At 43.5% G+C, this 19652-nt stretch overlaps 1 protein-coding gene across 5 annotated transcripts in view; it reads right to left on the bottom strand.

Annotated features, from left to right (window-relative positions):
• Window positions 1–19652, bottom strand: part of PCID2 (PCI domain containing 2) — a 124230-nt gene that overhangs the window by 22022 nt on the left and 82556 nt on the right. For all 5 annotated transcript variants that reach the window (XM_033949711.1, XM_033949716.1, XM_033949712.1 and 2 more), the window contains one exon: window positions 7887–7987. In XM_033949711.1, the coding sequence (XP_033805602.1) occupies window positions 7887–7987 (101 nt within the window). The remainder of the gene's footprint in view (window positions 1–7886; window positions 7988–19652) is intronic.

Genomic DNA, 19652 nt, shown 5'->3' with positions numbered 1-19652 from the left:
GACGATTTCCTGTTTGTTGATGTATTCCACTGCTGTGGCATTGTCTGAGAAAACCCTGACCGCTTTACCTTCCAGGGACTTTTCAAAAGCCTGCAAGGCTAGCTGAATGACTCTCAGTTCCATCTGTTGATTGACCATTTTCTCTGAGAGGGTAACCAGAGACTTTGAAATGGGCGATCCTCGCAAAGAGCTCCCCAGCCATATAGACTGGCATCCATTGTATCACCCAAGAGGAAATGCGGAGACATAGGCCCTTGGACAGTGTCTTTGTCTGGAGCCACCAATGTAGACTTTGACATGCTTCCGCCTTCCAGGGCAACTGTCTCTGTAGCAGTTCCATTTGTGGAGACTAGCGGGATAGTAGAGCACATTGAAGAAGATGTAGGTGAGCTTTCACCTAAGGCACCACATCTATGGTCACTACCATGGACCCCAGCATCTGCAGATAGTGCCAAGCCATAGGAACTGGCATAGCCAGGAACTTCAAAAATCTGTCATCTGAGCTTCAGCTTGCGCGCTTCCGGAAGGAAAATACAACCTTCTGCCTTGTTGAAAAGAATCCCCAGATACTCTAACAATTGGACTGGGTCCAGATGACTTTTTTGGAAATTGGTAATCCATTCTAGGTCCTGCAGAAGCTGGACAACCTGTGCCACTGCCTGGCAACCTTTGGATCAAGCTCTGATCAGGAATCGTCCAAGTATGGATGAACCTGAATCCTCAGCTTTGTGCAGGTGCAGTGCAGCAACCACCATTTCCTTAGTAAAGGTCTGAAGCACCATTGCCAACCCAAAAGGGAGCGTCAAGATCTGGAAATACCTCACCAGTAAATGTAATCTGAGAAACTTTCTGTTTTCCAGGAAAATGGGAATATGTAGGTAAGGCTCTGTCAAATCCAGTGAGGCCAGGAAGTCCCCTGGCGCTACTGAGGCAGTGACTGAACACATGGTTTCTATTCACAATCTGGGCACTCAACGCTACATTAACAGACTTCAGAAGGACCTCCAAACGTCTGAATCTTTCTTGGGTCAGCATAAAGTATACTGAATCTGCCCAAGCCCAATTCTGCATCCGGTATGGGTTTCACAGCTTGAATTTCCAGAAGCCGGTTTACCGTTGCTCTGATTTTGGCAGCTTTCTCTGGTCTGCCTGTTGGAAAGTCTAAAAAGAATTCCCGAAGAGGGTGAAAAAATTCAAGCTTGTAGCCCTCTGAAATGATGTCCAGCACCCATTTGTCTGAACATCTCTTTGCCCAAGCTTCATTCTACTCAGAGTCTTCCTCCTATTTGGAGAAGCATGGACTCTGGACTGACATCATTGGGACTTCGTAGCAATAGCTGCAGTGTGTAGGGTTGACGCCAGATGTTGTCTGGAGCTCCCAAACCTGTCTAGATCTCTTAGCAGAGGGACCAATCAGTGCATGGCGAGACCACTTGTAGCTACAAAAGGAACCATAATTCTGGTGTATCTCCAGATGGTGCAGATTAATTTTTATATTTCATATAAACTTCGAACTTTAAACTCATGAAAAATCAAAGTCAAAACCCTGCACTACATCTCCAGAGGACCTCTGCAGGAGAGCTTCTGGTCTCCTCATGGGCTCAGAGGTTTTCACGCATTTGTGTTTCACCAATGCTGAGTCACAATTCATGGGCTCCAGAAGGGATTTTTGACCAACAATTGAGCATCCTGCAACTTCAAGGCCCTAAAGAAACTAGAGATTAAGCCCAGTGCTCTCCTCATGTGCCCCGCAGCATATGGCGCATGGATTCTCCTCAGCCAGCCAGCACAAAGGTGACATTATACAGGGGTAGAAAGGCCTAGGGAGTTCATAAAACTCAACAAGGCAGGATTAATTCATCGAGGGCCCCTAGGCACACAAGTACACTGGGCCCCCTGCCCCGCCCCACCATGTGCCCAGGCGGAAACAGGAAGCTGCGTCAGAGGGAAGCTTTGGGCAACCAGCACTGCTTGCAAAATTACAGTTCCCGTTGTCTTTCTTACCCGTGTTGCTTGCTTGTCTTACTTTCCGTCAATGGGGGGTGGGGTGGGTGCATTGCCCATCGCCGTTTGGAAAAAACAATGTTGATGCCCTCCTTCATCGGGCCACCTGACCATTTCGGGCCCTAGGCACGTGCCTACTGGGCCTATTGGTTAATCCTGCCCTGAAACTCAATTAGCAAAATCAAGGAATTTTGAAGCAGATAGAGGCTATTAAAACTTGGAAATCCAAGATGGCTGCCGTGGCAGCGTTTTGGCACCAAACATCGGCCTGAGGAAGCTAAATGCAAGTTAAAAAAATTAAACGGGGCTTCTTGGAAGTGGGGAACCAAATAAGAAGCTCCAGATTCCCTTAATTCTTTGATTTTGGGAAACCCCCCCCCCCCCACCCACAGACAAGCACTGTACTCAAAGGACTGGAAGGTAGATGGACTATGGAGAAAATTTCTGCCTCAAATAAGTCTGCAGCTCCTTCACAGTCTTGTTTCTTAAGGCTGCCTTTTAGTCAGACCTCAAGTGTCTGAAACCCTCAACCCTACTAGCTCATGTGTCTTGTGGGGGGGGAGGGGGAACTACAGCCGGCACCTGTTATAATCATCTGGACCAATATGGGGCCACTCAGCCTGTACTCCAGCACCTGAAAAATCAGGGTGAGCTGTGTTTCCAGGGAAACTCTCCCCGAGCTGCCTTAAACGTTAGTGCAAGCCAGCTAGGTAGATGCACTATAAAAGGGTTGCCCTCCCCAGCTACAGTCCTCTGAATCAAGAGACTGTATCCTTCTCTCAAGCAGAGCTATCCCAGGATTTCTGGGAACCTCTGAAGCACCAAGAAGCCTCAAAACTTGGATAAAACCCCCAAAATAATAAAACTGATGCAGAGAAGAAAATAGACAACACCTTCTCTGCTTGCAAAAGGAAAAATGAGGGACTGAGGTACTGTTCAGTGACACAAGAAGGTAGAGCTGAAAAATGTAGATGATGCCTTTTGCAATCCTCACGGTTAAAGGGAACCCAAGCCTTCTATACCCTTTGCACTAGAATGTAAAATTTAGATAAGGAACACCATGGTATGTAAGAAAAGTTAGCAAATATACCAGAAACAATCATAAATCATGAAGTGCTGTCCCACTGGGGGCCTTAGCTAACAGAAAATTTCACAAAAAAATGAATTTTAAGCAGGGTCTTAAAATTTTTCACTGTGTAGATCTAATAGCCAAAGGAATATTACTCCATATATGAGATCAGATCCCTTAAAAAAACTGGAACACAGATGTCACGAGAGGTATGCTGGTGCCAAAATCCAAGATATTACAGAGAGCTTGCTGAGACTCATCAGACCTGATGACTACTATCCGATGCTGCTCATCCACATTGGCACTAATGATACTGCCAGGTACCCTTGTGAACGTGTCAAAAGTGACTTTGTGGCTCTGGGAAGAAAAGGTGAAGCAGTCGGGTGCGCAGGTGGTATTCTCGTCCATCCTCCCTGTTGAAGGTAAAGGCCAGGGCAGAGAAGCTCGCATACTGGAGATGAATGTGTGGCTACGTGGATGGTGTCATCGAGAGCGTTTTGGCTTCCTGGACCATGGGATGATTTTCCAAGGGCTGCTGAGCAGGGATGGTGTGCCTCTATCAAAGAAGGGAAGAAGTGTCTTTGCCAGCAGACTGGCTAATCTACTGAAGAGGGCTTTAAACTAGAAGTGATGGGACAGGGTTATCAAAGCTCCCAGGTGAGTATAAACCCTCAGCTAAGTAAATCACTGAATACCTCTACACGGATGAGACAAGGGGGCAATGTCTGGAAAGCAGTATATACTAATGCTCGAAGTATAGGAAACAAGATTCTGGATCTAGAAGCTGTGATGGAAGAAAAGGAGTTGGATATAGTGGTGATCATGGAGATGTGGTTCACGGAGAACCATGACTGGGATGTAGCTATACCAGGCTAAAATCTGTTCAAGAAAGACAGGGTAGGAAGAAAAGGAAGGGGAGTGGTGTTATATGTTAAAGAACATATTAAAGCCACACAATTGCAGGATCTGCAGGGCAAGGAAGAGGCACTGTGAATCAATTTGGAAAGAGGGAATGATGAATATATTTACTTCATAGATGGAAGAAGTAGATAGAGATTTAATAGTAGACATTCAAAATATCTCTAAAAAAAGGGGAAGTCTTACTAATAGGTGATTTTAACATGCCGGATGTTGAGTGGGGTATCCCTATTGCAGGGTCTTCTAGAAGTAGGGAGATCCTGAATTCTTTACAAGGAGAACTGTTTCAGCAGTTGGTAATGGAAACCATGCGGGATGGGGGTCATACTGGACTTAGTGCTTACAAACGGGGAAAGTGTTTCTGATGTTACAGTGAGTGATCATCTGGTATCCAGTGATCACTGCATGGGACAGTATAATATTAAGATGGGTATAGAGAGGGCTCATTAAAAAGCAAAGGTTTTAGACTTTAAAAAAAACTAACTTTGTTTGGATGGGGGTTTACGTCAAGGAATTGTTGTCTGGGTGGGAACGTCTGGAAGGAGTGGAAATGCGGTGGGCAAAACTGAAAGGAGCAATTGTAAGGGTGACAAACCTTTTTGTTAGGCAAGTAAGTAAAAGGAAAAGAAGGCCGCATTGGTTTTCAAAAGTAGTATCTGAGAAGGTAAGGAATAAGAGGTTAACTTTCATAAACTACAAAAGATCACAGAAAGAGGAAGATGGGCAAAAAATATCTGGAAAAGTTAAGAGAGGCTGATCGTATAGTCAGGAAAGCAAAGATGCAAATGGAAGAAAAAAATAGCTGACACGGTAAAATGGGGAGACAAGACTTTTTTAGATATATTAGTGATAGGAAGAAGTGCAAAAGTGGCATTGTGAGACTCAAAAGGTGAAGGGGAGGAATATGTAGAAGCTGATAAAGAAAAGGCCAAATTGCTTAACAAATATTTCTGTTCTGTGTTCACAGCTGAAGCGCCGGGAGCGGGAAAGCAGAAGACAAACGTGAATAGGGATGGATTAGTAATAGACCCTGATCGATTTTCAGAGGGTTGTGTTTGTGAGGAGCTAGATAAAATAAAGGTAGACAAAGCAATGGGGCAGGCTGGTGTACATCCGAGGGTGCTGAAGGAACTTAGAGAAGTTCTGGCGGCTCCAGTGACTGAGCTTTTCAATGAGTCTCTAGAGTCGAAGTGGTACTGGAGGACTGGAGAAGGGCAGATGTGGTCCTACTCCACAAAAGTGGAAGTAAGGAAGAAGTAGGGAATTACAGGCTGGTAAGTCTGACTTCTGTGGTAAACAAATTAATGAAAACGCTTTTAAAACAGAGAATGGTCAAGTTTCTGGAATCCTGTGGATTACAGGACTGGAGGCACATGGATTCACTGGAGGTAGGTCTTGTCAGACAAATCTGATCAATTTCTTTGACTGGGTGACCAGAGAATTGGATAGAGGATGCACGCTAGATGTGGTGTATTTAGATTTTAGCAAAGCCTTTGACAGTGTTCCACACAGACATCTAATAGAAAAACTGAGCGCCCTTGGGATGGGTCCCAAAGTGTTGGGTCAGGAACTGGTTGACAGATCAATGGCGATCGCTCTGAGGAAAGGGATGTTATCAGTGGTGTGCCTCAAGATTCTGTTCTTGGGCTTGTTCTTTTTAACATTTTTATAAATGATATTGCTGAAGGGTTGTCGGGTAAGATTTGTCTCTTTGCGGATGATACCAAAGTCTGCAATAGAATAGACACGCCGGATGGTGTGAATAACATGAAGAAAGACTTGGTGAAGCTGAATGGTCTGAAATTTGGCAGCTAAAATTTAATGTTAAGAAATGCAAGGTCATGCATTTGGGCTGAAAAACCCGAGGGAATGGTACAGTTTGGAGGGTAAAGAACTTATGTACACAACAGAAGAGCGGGACTTGGGTGTGATTGTATGTGATGATCTTAAGGTGGCCAAACAGGTTGAAAATGTGACGGCAAAAGCTAGAAGGATGCTAGGTTGCATAGGGAGAGGTATGGCCAGTAGGAAAAAGTGGGTATTGATGCCTCTGTATAAGACTCTGGTGAGACCTCATTTAAAATACTGTGTACAATTCTGGAGGCCGCACCCTCAAAAAGATTATAAAAAGGATGGAGTCAGTCCAGAGGAAGGCTACTAAAATGGTGTGTGGTCTTCGTGATAAGGCGTATGGGGACAGACTTAAAGATCTCAATTTGTATACTTTGGACGAAAGGCAGGAGAGGGGAGATATGATAGAGACGTTTATATACCTATGTAATATAAATGTGCATGAGTTGAGTCTCTTTCATTTGAAAGGAAACTCTGCAATGCGAGGGCATAGGACGAAGTTAAGAGGTGATAGGCTCCAGCATAATCTGAGGAAATACTTTTTTACAGAAAGGGTGGTGGATGCGTGGAACAGTCTCCTGGAAGAGGTGGTGGAAACAGAGACTGTCTGAATTCAAGAGGGCCTGGGATAGGCACATGGGATCTCTTGGAGAGAAAAAGAGATAATGGTTACTGCGGATGGGCAGACTGGATGGGCCATTTGGCCTTTATCTGCTGTCATGTTTCTATGACTAATTAAATGAATGTTAGTAAATAAAAACTATTTGCCAATAAAGATATTTTATTTTTACCATCACTAAATATATATAGATTATTAATCTGATCATATGTTGCCTCTTATAGCAAGGTTTGATTAGCTAGTTTTCTTCACTTTCACTATATTCTGTGAGCTTACCAATTAACCATCTTGATATTTTTTGGTGAGCTAAAAAATGCCATCCATATCTCCAAAAATAAAATGCCCTGCAGCCGTGCGCTCTACCACTACACAAGTGTCCATAACCTAAACTAACTACTGGAATTCAAGATCTGAAGCCCAATACTACGCAGATTATCGGTTCTGAAAAACAGAACACACACTTATTTTTTACTCAGTTCTTTTAAAACAATTTCTTCAGCTACAGCTGTAAATGATAATCTACTGTCAAAAAGGAATCCACTGGAAATTTGTGTAATACTGCATCTGTAATACTGGTGGCCTTAACCACTTTTTATTGCACCATTCAGTTCTTAAAACATGTACAATTCTGGCAGCGTTGAGTGTAAAACTTAGGGTTATCAGGTGGCCAGATTTAAATGAACATGTCTTCTTTTTAGATAATTGGCCAGGTGTCTGGATAGATTTAGCAAATCCGGAACTTTGTCCGGTCCCAGGTCTCCTAGAGTTCGGGGCCGCCTCTGGAGCACCTCTGAGCATGAATGGATGTGAAGCAATGATGTCATCGTGTCATATCCACACATGCTCGGAGGCCTTCCAGATGCAGGCCCGAACTCCAGGAAGAAGAGGAGATAAGGTTTGTGGGGATGGGGTGGAACGGGGCTGGGGTAAGCCTAGTAAAACTTGAAACTAAATCAGACAATGGTAAAATAAGCAGGTGACAAATACCCTCACAAAGAGAAAGAAGGAGAGAAATCTGCAGATCTCCAAGACAGTTGTATTGGGAATACATCTGGCCCTTGCTAACTACAGAACAAGAAAAGCTTCCATGTGGCTGGCAGCAGGGGGGGATGAGGGTTCGCCCCGGGCACAGTCTTCCTAAGGGCAGGGTACCCTTCCTCCTCTCCTCACCTTGCTGCACGCCCCTTTCCTTCCCCTCATACGAGGTTGCTGCCCCTGTCGGCATCGGTGCTCTCTCGGACGTCACCTTCTGGGACCTGCGCATAGGAAGTGACTTTAAAGGGTGAGCCAACACTGATGTAGATATACACACCAAAGAAGTTAAAAAGGTATGGGGAAGGGGGCACGCGTGCGATGGTGTTCCAATGCCCCGGGCGCTGCTCACCCTTACTATGCCACTGGCTGGCAGACCATCTCATGACTTACCAGCAACATCTTCACTGGCAGGAGATAAATCAGAATCATCCTTTTGTTCTTCTGGCTGGACCGATGGCAGTGCTCAAAGGCAAATGACAGGTACTCTTCAGCTAGAAAACAAAAAACAGCAAAACCATCAATCAAGAAAAATATATAAGAACATAAGAAGTCAGGGTCAGACCAGAGGCCCATCGTGCCCAGCAGTCCGCTCACGCGGCGGCCCATCAGGTCCAGGACCTGCGTAGTAGTCTTCTGTATGTACCCCTCTATTCCTTCAATCCTTTTTTTTTTCTACCTTATCTATATCCTTCTAACTGTACCCTTGTTCATCCTATATCTTCCCTATCTATATCCCTCAATAACTTCTTCTTTCAAGAATATATCCAATTTCTCTTTGAAACCTTGTAAAGTACTCTGTCCTATAACACCCTCCGGGAGCGCATTCCAGGTATCCACCACCCTCTGAGTGAAGAAGTACTTCCTGGCATTGGTTCTAAATCTGTCCCCTTTTAGTTTCTCCGAGTGCCCCCTTGTTAATGTAGTTCCCCGTAGGCTGAAGAATCTGTCCCTCTCCACATTCTCAATGCCCTTCATGATCTTATATGTCTCTATCATGTCTCCTCTGAGTCTCCGCTTTTCCAGGGAGAAGAGCCCCAGTTTCTCTAGCCTGTCTGCGTATGAAAGGTTTTCCATACCCTTTATCATACGTGTAGCTCTTCTCTGGACCCTCTCAAGTATCGCCATATCCTTCTTCAGGTACGGCAACCAGTACTGAACACAGTACTCCAGATGCGGTCGCACCATCGCTCGATACAGCGGCAGGATAACTTCCTTTGTTCTGGTCGTAATACCCTACTCTTCAATAAATACATAAAACCTATTTAACACGACCAGATCCCAAGCTTCACCTACTATATTATCAAATCTAAAATGTTCAAATTACCCATTATGTATTACCTAATTTCATGACAATTCTTATGTAATCCGCCTATATATGTCATAACTTCATGACAATTCTTATGTAATCTGCCTTGAACCGCAAGGTAATGGCGGAATAGAAATCACTAATGTAATGTAATGTAATAGTCCTAATAGAGCCTGCCCAATTTACCTACTGAGAAATTAAGGAGGGATCTCTGATCTGCCACACATTCCACCTGACTATTGAAAAGAGGGAAGCAAAAAAAAAAAAAAAATATCAACTGTTTGTCTAATATATAAATGAAAAATTAGCAGTAATATAAAAAAAGATAAAAATACATTAACCTAGAGCTCCAGAGACAGGTTAATAGGGAAAAATCAATAAACAGGGTAAAAAAGGTGAAGAGTGTGGCACAGTGGTTAAAACTACAGCCTCAACACCCCGAGGTTGTGGGTTCAAACCCATGCTGCTCCTTGTGACCCTGGGCAAGTCACTTAATCCCCAAATTGGCTCAGGTACGTTAGATAGACTGAGTCCGTTGGAACAGACAGGGAAAAATGCTTGAGCACCTGAATAAATTCATGTACATAACATAAGAATAGCCTTACTGGGTCAGACCAATGGTCCATCAAGCCCAGTAGCCCATTCTCATGGTGGCCAATCCAAGTTACCAGTACCTGGTCAAAACCCAAGGAGTAGCAATATAGCACAGTTACTTACCATAACAGGTGTTATCCAGGGACAGCAGGAAGATATTCTCAAAATATGGGTGATGTCATCCATGGAGCCCCATTGCGGACAGCTTCACAAGCAGACTTGCTTGAAGAACTTTTAGAAAGTTTGCGACTGCTGCACCACGCATGCGCGAGTGCCTTCCTGCCCGAGGTAGGGTGCACGTCTCTTCAATTCAGATAGCTAGCTAAGAAGCAACAGGGAAGGTGGGTGGGTTGTGAGAATATCTGCCTGCTGTCCCTGGATAACACTTGTTACGGTAAGTAACTGTGCTTTATCACAGGACAAGCAGGCAGCATATTCTCAACATATGGGTGACCTCCAAGTTAACCAGAATGGGATGGTGGGAGTGTTAGCAATTCAGGAAAATAAATTTTGTAATACTGCCTAGCCAAAGTGGCCATCCCGTCTGGAAAAAGAATCCAGACAATAATGAGAGGTGAAAATATGAACCGAGGACCAAGTGACAGCTTTGCAGATTTCCTCAATAGGAGTAGATCTAAGGAAAACTATGGATGCTGCCATGGCTCTAACTTTATGGGCTGTGACTCTACCCTCTAGATCAGGGGTGTCAAAGTCCCTCCTCAAGGGCTGCAATCCAGTCAGATTTTCAGGATTTCCCCAATGAATATGCATGACATTTATTTGCATGCACTGCTTTCATGGTATGCTAATAGATCTCATGCATATTCATTGGGGAAATCCTGAAAACCCGAATGGATTGCGGCCCTCGAGGAATGACTTTGACACCCCTGCTCTAGATGTAGTCCAGTCTGAGCATAGCAGAAAGAGATGCAAGCAGCCAACCATTTGGAGATGGTGTGCTTGGAAACTTGTTTGGATCAAAGGAGACAAACAGTTGAGAAGATCGCTGTGGCTTAGTCCTTTGCAAGTAGAAAGCCAAAGCACGCTTACATTCAAATTTGACCATGTTTCCCCGCTTCTGTCAAAACTTCACTGGCTTCCGGTGATTTCTAGGATTCACTTTAAATGTACCTGCCTAATATTCAAGATCCTACATGGCATTCTTCCTCCCCTAATTCCACTATCCTGGAATTCTTCGAGACCTAACACTACCACATCCGCCCACAAACTCAAACTATCTTTCCCCTCGTTAAAAGGCGTCATGTATGCAGGTAAATTGGGAAAATCCCTTTTCTTCAAATTCACTGAGATTTGGAATAACTTCCCTGCCCCGCTGCTGAATCTAGGCTCATTCCAATTATTCCGAAAGCATATGAAAACCTGGCTTTTCTCCAAAACGTAAAGCTATCTATTTAAAATGTAAAACTAGCTATCCTCTTCATAACCTCTAATTTCTTATTATATCCTTCCCTCAATTATTGAATTTATCTTTAAACCGTGCCGAACTCTATCTTTATGGAGATGATGCGGTATACAAACTTAAGGTTTAGTTTAGTTTTAGTTTACAGTCCAGAGTATGAAGAGCTATTTCTCCAGGATAAGAATGAGGCTTTGGAAAAAAACTGGCAGAACAATGGATTGATTGAGATGAAATTCTGAAACAACTTTAGGTAAGAATTTAGGATGAGTACAGAGGACCACTTTGTCATGATGGAATGCTGTGAAAGGTGGGTCCACTACTAATGCTTGTAACTCATTGACTCTGAGATCAGATGTTAGAGCAATGAGAATGACCACTTTCGAAGTGAGATATTTGAGATGCCTCAATAAAGTCATCAAACAACTCATGGCCCTGGCATGGGATGTTGGCCAGGTGATCTTGTAGATTCGGGTCTATATCCACGGTGTGGAGCCAGGCTAGACGGTGCATCGCCACTGAGAAAGCAGTGATCCTGGAGGACATCTCAAAAGCATCATATACAGCATAGACCATATGCATGCAAAGTTGACCTAGATTGGAATGCATATGCTGGAACTCTGACAGGCGATGTTCTGGGATGTACTTGAAAAAATTGGGCATAGCATTGACCCAATATTTGAGATATGATGTAAAGACAAAGTTGTAGTTTAAAATTCTATTTGTCATCATAGAATTTTGATGGAGCCAACGGCCAAACTTGTCCATGGTCCTTCCCTCTCGGCCAGGTGGGACTGTGGCATAGACCTTGGCCAGATTGGTTCTTTTCAACGAAGACTCAATGAGAAGGGATTGATGGGATAGTTGAGACTTTTCAAATTCCTTACAGTGGATCATTTTATATTGAGATTCTAGTTTTGCTGGGACAGCAGGAATGGAATATGGTGTATCAAGATTTCTTTTGAAAGTTTGAGTGAGAATGCCATTCATGGGTAATTTTAATGAATCCCTAGAATGATTAGATATACCCAGTTCTTCCAAATACTCCTTAGAGTATTTTGAATCAGACTCCAAAGTGATGATAAGGTCTTTACTCATTTGGCATAGAAATTTGGTAAAGGACACCGAAGAAGAAGAGGGGTGGTCCTGTTGAGAAGGTGAACGAGAGCCCCTCGAAGTACCTCACATAGCCAAGAAAGAAGGTGAGGCCTCTCTGGAATATTGATACCTGAGGTCTGAATCCATAGGCAAAGAAGCCAAGGAAAGACCGCTTCTGGAATGAGCCGGAGAAGTGGAACGTTTCCATTTGGAAGAACCATCTGGTGAAGAAAACCTCACAAGAGAAGAACTCAACTGACGAGAATGCTGTGGTTCTGCAGTAGATTTCCTCAAGAAGGAAGCTGGTTGCCTTGAGGAGTCTCGATGCTTCAAGAAACGAGGTCTGTCTCGAGAAGAAGACCTGGGCCTTGATGAATGTCTCGAGAGATGGTGTGGAGATGAGCTGTGCCTTGGAGAACGAGGTGGTGAACTCGAATCCAGCTTCGATGAAGAATGTCTAGGAGTCTTCGCTCTGTGCCTCGAAGAAGGCAATGCCTTATGTGTAGAGGTAGGGATGGAAGTTGGAGATTGAAGTCGAGACAATGATAAGGATTCAGCTCCTTGTGCAGATGTAGCTCAAGGCACTCACAAAGACTCAACTCCTTACATAGAGTGTATCGATTGATCTCGAGGCACTCTTAAGGACTCGACTCCTTGTGCAGTGTGTGTAATTTTTGCTGGAAGCACTCTCAAGAACTCGACTCCTTGTATTACTGCTGAGTGCTCAGGCTGGACTGCAGGAAGCAGGGTCAAGGCAGGAGTTAATTTGGCAAGCATGTTACCAAACTCCTGATGCAGAATAACTTCCAACATACTCTGTAAAGCCGGCACCAAGACCACTGGATTGGATGCACGACTCCGGACAATGATCAAGTCCTAAACACTGTACACACCACTTGTGTGGGTCAATGATGGAGATCGCGCATTGATACCAGCTACACTTCTTGAACCCTGTGACCGGCCGGGACATAGAATGGAACACGGCCATGGAGAAATCGAAGCCCGCAGGCTGAAGCCGCGGAGTAGGCCCCATTGTGACACGAGGAAAAAAACCAAAACTTTAAAAAAAATAAAATAAAATAAAATGAAACGCGCAAATAAACACAGTGCCCCTGTAAAGAAAAAAACACGAGCTGCGGTGAGAGAAGGAACAAGTAGAACTAACTCTTGCACAGAGCCTTGAAACGAGGGCTTCTTAGCTCCATGGAAAACTTAGAACTGAGGAGATGCTGAGGAGAAACGTGCCCTACCTCGGGCGGGAAGGCACTCGCGCATGCATGGTGCGGCAGTCACAAACTTTCTAAAAGTTCTTCAAGCAAGTCTGCTTGTGAAGCTGTCCACATCGGGGCTCCGTGGATGATGTCACCCATATGTTGAGAATATGCTGCCTGCTTGTCCTGGGATAATCCATGCTACTGATCCAGGGCAAGAAGTGGCTTCCTCCATTCCTTTCTCAATAACAAACTATGGACTTTTCCTCCAGGAACTTGTCTAAACCTTCCTTAAAACCAGCTACGCTATCTGCTCTTACCACATCCTCTGGCAATGCGTTCCAGAGCTTAACTATTCTCAGAGTGAAAAAAAATTTCCTCTTATTGGTTTTAAAAGTATTTCCCTGTAACTTCATCGAGTGTCCTCTAGTCTTTGTAATTTTTGACGGAGTGAAAAATCGATCCACTTGAACATGTTCTACTCCACTTAGGATTTTGTAGACTTCAATCATATCTCCCCTTAGCCGTCTCTTTTCCAAGCTGAAGAGCCCTAATCGTTTTAGTCTTTCCTCATACGAGAGGAGTTCCATCCCCTTTACCATCTTGGTCGCTCTTCTTTGAAGCGTTTCTAGTGCCACTATATCTTTCTTTCAAGAGATAAGGAGACCAGAATTGAACCCAATACTCCAGATGAGGTCACACCATGGAGCGATGCAGGGGCATTATAACATTCTTAGTCTCGATAACCATCCCTTTTTTAATAATTCCTAGCATCCTGTTTGCTTTTTTGGCTGCCGCAGCACATTGGTGGAAGGTTTTATTGTATTGTCTACGATGATACCCAGATTCTTTTCTTGGGCGCTAGTCCCCAAGGTGGACCCTAGCATCCGGAAACTGTGATTCAGGTTATTCTTCCCAATATGCATCACTTTGCATTTGTCCACATTAAATTTCATCTGCCATTTGGACGCCCAGTCTTCCAATTTCCTAAGGTCCACCTGCAATTTTTCACAATCTGCATGCATTTTAACAACTTTGAATAGTTTAGTGTCATCTGCAAATTTAAATCACCTCACTCATCGTTCCAATTTCCAGATCATTTATAAATAAGTTAAATAGTTAATGGGGCATTTGGTTTAAGAGGGCTAGTAGGTGCCTACTGAGGCGCCTATTTGTCCTTATAAAATAGTAGCTTAAATGTCTGAAATTTCATCTACATTGCCAGTGCAGACCTTTAAAACTGCCTGCGAGCAGGTGTAAATGTTCAATTGTACACTATGCAAGTCCATGTGTAGATCAACTTATTTGACAAGCTAGGCATGTAAACTAAACTAAACTAAACTAAACCTTGGGTTTATATACCGCACCATCTCCACGAATGCGGAGCTCGGCACGGTTTACAGGAAGAAGGATGAGAGAGGAACTACAGTGGAGAGATTAAAGAGTTAGGTGTAAAGGGGGAAGGTGAGAGGCCTAAGAGGGGGGAAGTGTTACAGTTTTGAGAATAGCCAGGTTTTTAGGTGTTTGCGGAAGAGTTGGAGGGAGCTTGAGGTTCGGAGTGGGGAGGTGAGGTTATTCCAGATCTCAGTGATTCTAAAAGGGAGGGATGACCCAAGTTTGCCTGCATGGGAAATACCTTTTATGGAAGGGAAGGATAGTTTAAAAATTTGGGAGGATCTGGAGGAAGTAGGGGTTGGGGAGTTCCAGGATAGAGGGATAACGGCAGGAAGGATGCCATGTAGGATCTTGTAGGCCAGACACGCACATTTGAAGTGGATCCTGGGGATTACTGGGAGCCAATGGAGCTTAGACAGGAGTGGTGAGACGTGAACAAATTTGCTTTTCGCGAAAACAAGCTTAGCTGCGGCATTCTGAATCCGCTGAAGTCTGTGGAGGCTTTTCTTGGTTAGGCTGAGGTAGATAGAATTGCAATAATCCAATCTGGAGAGGATGATGGATTGTACTAGGACTGCGAAGTGTTTTTGGTGAAAATAGGGTCTGACTTTCCTTAGCATGTGAAGGCTGAAGAAGCATTCTTCACCAGGGATTGGAGATGTTCGTTGAAGGATAGAGAAGAGTCTAAGGTGACACCCAGAACTTTGCTTGAGAACTCGAGCTGTAATGGGGGGCCGGAGGACAATGGGATGGAGGAAGGTAGATGGTCTAATTTTGGGCCGAGCCAAAGGAGTTTTGTTTTGGACTCGTTTAGTTTCATATGCATTGTGAATGCCCAGGATTGGAGGTTCTTTATGCATGAGGATATGTTCGTGGAGAGGTTAGTGAGGTTCGAGTCGGTCTCAAGGAGGACGAGGATGTCATCAGCGTAAGTGTAAAGAGTTTCAAGGGGGGATGGTTGGAGTAGTTTCAGGGAGGACATGTAAATGTTAAAGAGGATTGGGGAGAGGGGTGAGCCTTGTGGGACACCACAAGTCGAGGTCCAGGGGGAGGATGAGGTGCCACTCATGTTAACCATGTAAGAGCGGGAGCGCAAGAATTTGGAGAACCAATCAAGAACTACGGAGCTAATACCTATCTCGGAGAGTTGGAAAATTAGAATGTCGTGGTGGACAACGTCAAAAGCTGCGGAGAGGTCGAATTGTAGAAGGACAGCAAACTTGTTACGAGAATGCAGTTGCTGAACCTTAGAGATTAGAGAGGCCAATAGGGATTCAGTGCAGAAGTTGGGTCTGAAGCCATATTGGTAAGGTAAGAGGATGGAGAATCTTTCTAAGTAGGAAGAGAGCTGGGTAGATATGATAGACTCGAGCAGTTTGGTGAGGAGAGGGATATTTGCTATTGGACGGTAGTTGGATGGTATGGAGGGGTCTAGGTCAGCTTTTTTCAGTAAAGGGGTCAATGCGATGTGTCCCATTTCAGTGGAGAATAGGCCTGATAATAGGGCAGAATTTATGAGTTTGGTAAGAGATGTGATGGCCTGTGCAGGGATTTTCTCAAATAGGTAGGAGGGAAATGGGTCCAGGATGCAGTTGCATGATTTTACTTGTGAACTGCATCTAAACTCTGTCCTTGTACACACCTACCAGCAAAGTTATGTTCCATATCTCACTACAAGCGAAGATAGAAGGAGTTGATTTCTATGATCACTGGATGAAAATTAGCACATCCATTTTAGATAAAATTGCCCCTAAACGAATTAGCAAAAGCTGCTCAAACAAATACAACAAATGGTTTGACATCGAACTCCTAACAATGAAACAATCAAAACGGGAAAACTGTCAGACCGAAACAACTGGAGATCCAACATAAAACTCTACAAACAACAGATAAAAGAAAAATGTAAAACTTTTTACTCATCCAAAATTAACTCATCTAATACTAGCTCAAAAGGAGCCAATACAAAAGAACTGTTCAACATAGTTACAAATTTATTTGACACCACACGCTACCCTCAACCCATGCATAATACCAAGCTACCCTCAGCAAATGATCTAGCACAACATTTCGATTCAAAAATCAAAAATCTAAGAAATAACTACTCGACAATTGTTGCATACGAACATCAATCAATTGATATACAAAGAAATGAAATACCAGTGGACATGATCTGGAGTTAATTCCACAATTTAGAAGGAATAACTACATCAAATTATATAACAAATACTCTAACTCATACTGTGTCCTGGACTCATGTCCCCCAGAAATTATGAAAGCAGCTCCATTAGACTTTAAACTATCTCTATTGAATTATCTAACCAATAACCTAAACAATGGAAAATTCCTCACTATTAATGGTCATATTATAACCCCAATCCCCAAAAATTGTAAAGAATCATCAACATCAGTAATCAACTATAGACCAGTAGCATCTATTCCTTTTATGGTAAAAATCATGGAAGGATTGGTACACACCCAAATAATGGAATATCTCGACCAATTCTCTCTTCTGCACGATACTCAATCTGGTTTTAGTCCTCTGTTTAGCACTGAGACAGTAATTGCAGCTATCCTGGACAATTTGCGTTACTTGTTCAGTAAGGGCCTCAACGCCCTAATCATGTAATTTGACATGAGCTCTGCCTTTCACTTGGTGGACCATGGAAAACTGTTACAATGCCTAGACACAATTGGAATCAGAAGAGAGGTACTGAATTGGTTTCGAGGTTTCCTTATATCACGCACCTACCAAGTCCGTTTTAATCACGATCTCTCTGAGACATGGAGTAATCCATCTGGCGTGCACAGGGATCACCACTATCTCCTTTGCTCTTCAATGTTTACAAGTCCTCATTGGGTGCACAATTGTCCCAGCTGGGGATAAAACTATTTAGTTACGCTGACGACGTCACGATAATTATCCCATTCACTAACTCTGTCTCAGAAGTCACCCCCAAAGCAACAGAAGTACTAAATCGAATGGAGCAATGGATGACTGAATTCAGACTAAAACTAAACTCAGAGAAAACAAAATTTTCAGAGCATCGCCACACCCACTTGACACTAAAGCATCAATGTGCATCAATAACCTTAGCTATCCCATTCAACCCACTATGAAGGTATTGGGAGTAACACTGGACCAGAGCTTGACCATGAAAGACCAGATAGACTCCTTGATTAGAAAAATCTTTCTCACCCTCTGGAAGCTTCGGTCCATCAGAGCTTACTTCGATGTCTCATCATTTCGAATTCTGGTGCAATCCCTAATACTGAGTCAACTCTATTATTGTAACATCGCCTACTTGGCACTCCCCCAGAAGAATATGCGGTGATTGCAACTGGTACAAAATGCAGCAGTTAGACTACTTTGTGGACTGAAGAAGTTTGATCACGTAACATCTTCCTATCGACTTCTACACTGGCTGCCAATGGAGGCACGTGTGAAATTCAAGTTTGGTTGTTTTTGCTTCAAGGTACTTTATGGCTTAGCTCCTAAATATATAACAGACCTTTTCTCTTTCACAACCAACAGACATAGGCGAAGCTCACACCCGAACTTTGTTTCTCTACCGGTTAGAGGTTGCAAATTTAAAAGTCACCACCATCATCTTTTCTCATATCAAGCGGCACTATGGGGTAAAGATCTAGAACAATTACTCGTGCCTACTACTTATAGGGAATTCAGGAAACGCCTAAAAACACATCTGTTCCTGAAATACTTAGGAAACCAACCTGTACAATCTTAGCCCTCAAGAAACGATCACTAGAATTGTCAATCACTAAGTCTGTACTTTGTCTATTCCATTCAATCTGTAACATTTCCAATAATTGTAAACCGCATAGAACTTCACGGTCCTGCAGTATATAAATTGTTATTATTATAATTATTATTATTACATTTACTTTTATGCTGGTGGGTGATTTACAACAGGCCACTTATGCATGAAAATGACCTTATAAAATTATCCCATAGTATTTAAAACTGCAGAAGCTGTATTATCCCCCCTCTCCCACACAAATAACCAGAACAAAGTATGCTGGCACTTTAAGTGCTCCTTTTACAAAGGTGCACTAGCATTTTTAGCGCACGCACAAGATTAGCGCGCTAGTCAAAAAACTACCGCCAGAGGCGGTAGTGGCTAGCACGTGCTAAAACCGCTAGCGCACCTTTGTAAAAGGATCTCTAAGTGTATATTCTTTAGACCAATTTTCACTTAAAACTACCTAGGGGCCTTCTCTATGAAAATCTGGAACAAACGTATGTACAGAAAAAGTATTCACATACTTTGCAATTATGTGGGTATTTGAAAACTATTCCCAGCATTTCCCCACCTATGATTCCTCAACTATCTAAACAATGCAGTACTAGCTTCATTCCTCTAACTAGAAAATAAGGAGAAATTAGGTTCTTACCTCCTAATTTACTTTCTTTTAGCTTCTCCAGACCAGCATAGGTTAATCTTACAAGCAGGTTGCATCTCATCATGACCAGCAGGTGGAAACCAAGACAAAACTTTGGAACTGTACATATCATGTGACCCCTCCCTAATTACTTTAGTCTGCCAACTAGCCAAGCAGAACTAAGAACTATATACACAAAACAAGCAGGACTCCAAACAGGAGTATCAGCAAATAAAAACAGGAACGCTGTTGGAAAATGCAAAGGAACAAATCCAAATAGCAAAGGTACCCACATCTCACCAGCCAAGCCAAAGCCGCTGTTCTTAATCTCCCCGGACCTAGAAAAATACTAGAACCCACAGAAAAACCAAAATCTGCACGCACAACACCTACAAGAACACAACAACAAGATAGAGGGTGGGGTCCTATGCCGGTCTGGAGAGGCCAAAAGAAAGTAAATTAGCATCCTCGCTAGTAGACAGAACCGCAAAGGCCCCGCTACCAGAATCCGTTCCCCCGACAGGATAGGTCCTCATCCATTGAAACTGCTCCTCAGAAACAAAATCTTCGGCCCAAGTTACCCGTGGTAGCTTGGACGAGGGGGCAGGAGAGGGAGATGCGACTGTCGCTAAGGGGGGCCGAACCAGAGTGGACCTCTTCCCCCGAGACCCCCAGGGCAGAAGCAGGACCCTTGGCTACATGAAAGTAAGCCTTGCATAAGGCAAAAAGAAAAT

The sequence above is a fragment of the Geotrypetes seraphini genome, chromosome 6 (assembly GCF_902459505.1).
Source record: "Geotrypetes seraphini chromosome 6, aGeoSer1.1, whole genome shotgun sequence".
Taxonomy (NCBI): Eukaryota; Metazoa; Chordata; class Amphibia; order Gymnophiona; family Dermophiidae; genus Geotrypetes; species Geotrypetes seraphini.
The sequence above is the reverse complement of the archived record's forward strand: the minus strand, read 5'-3'. Positions and strand labels throughout refer to the sequence as shown.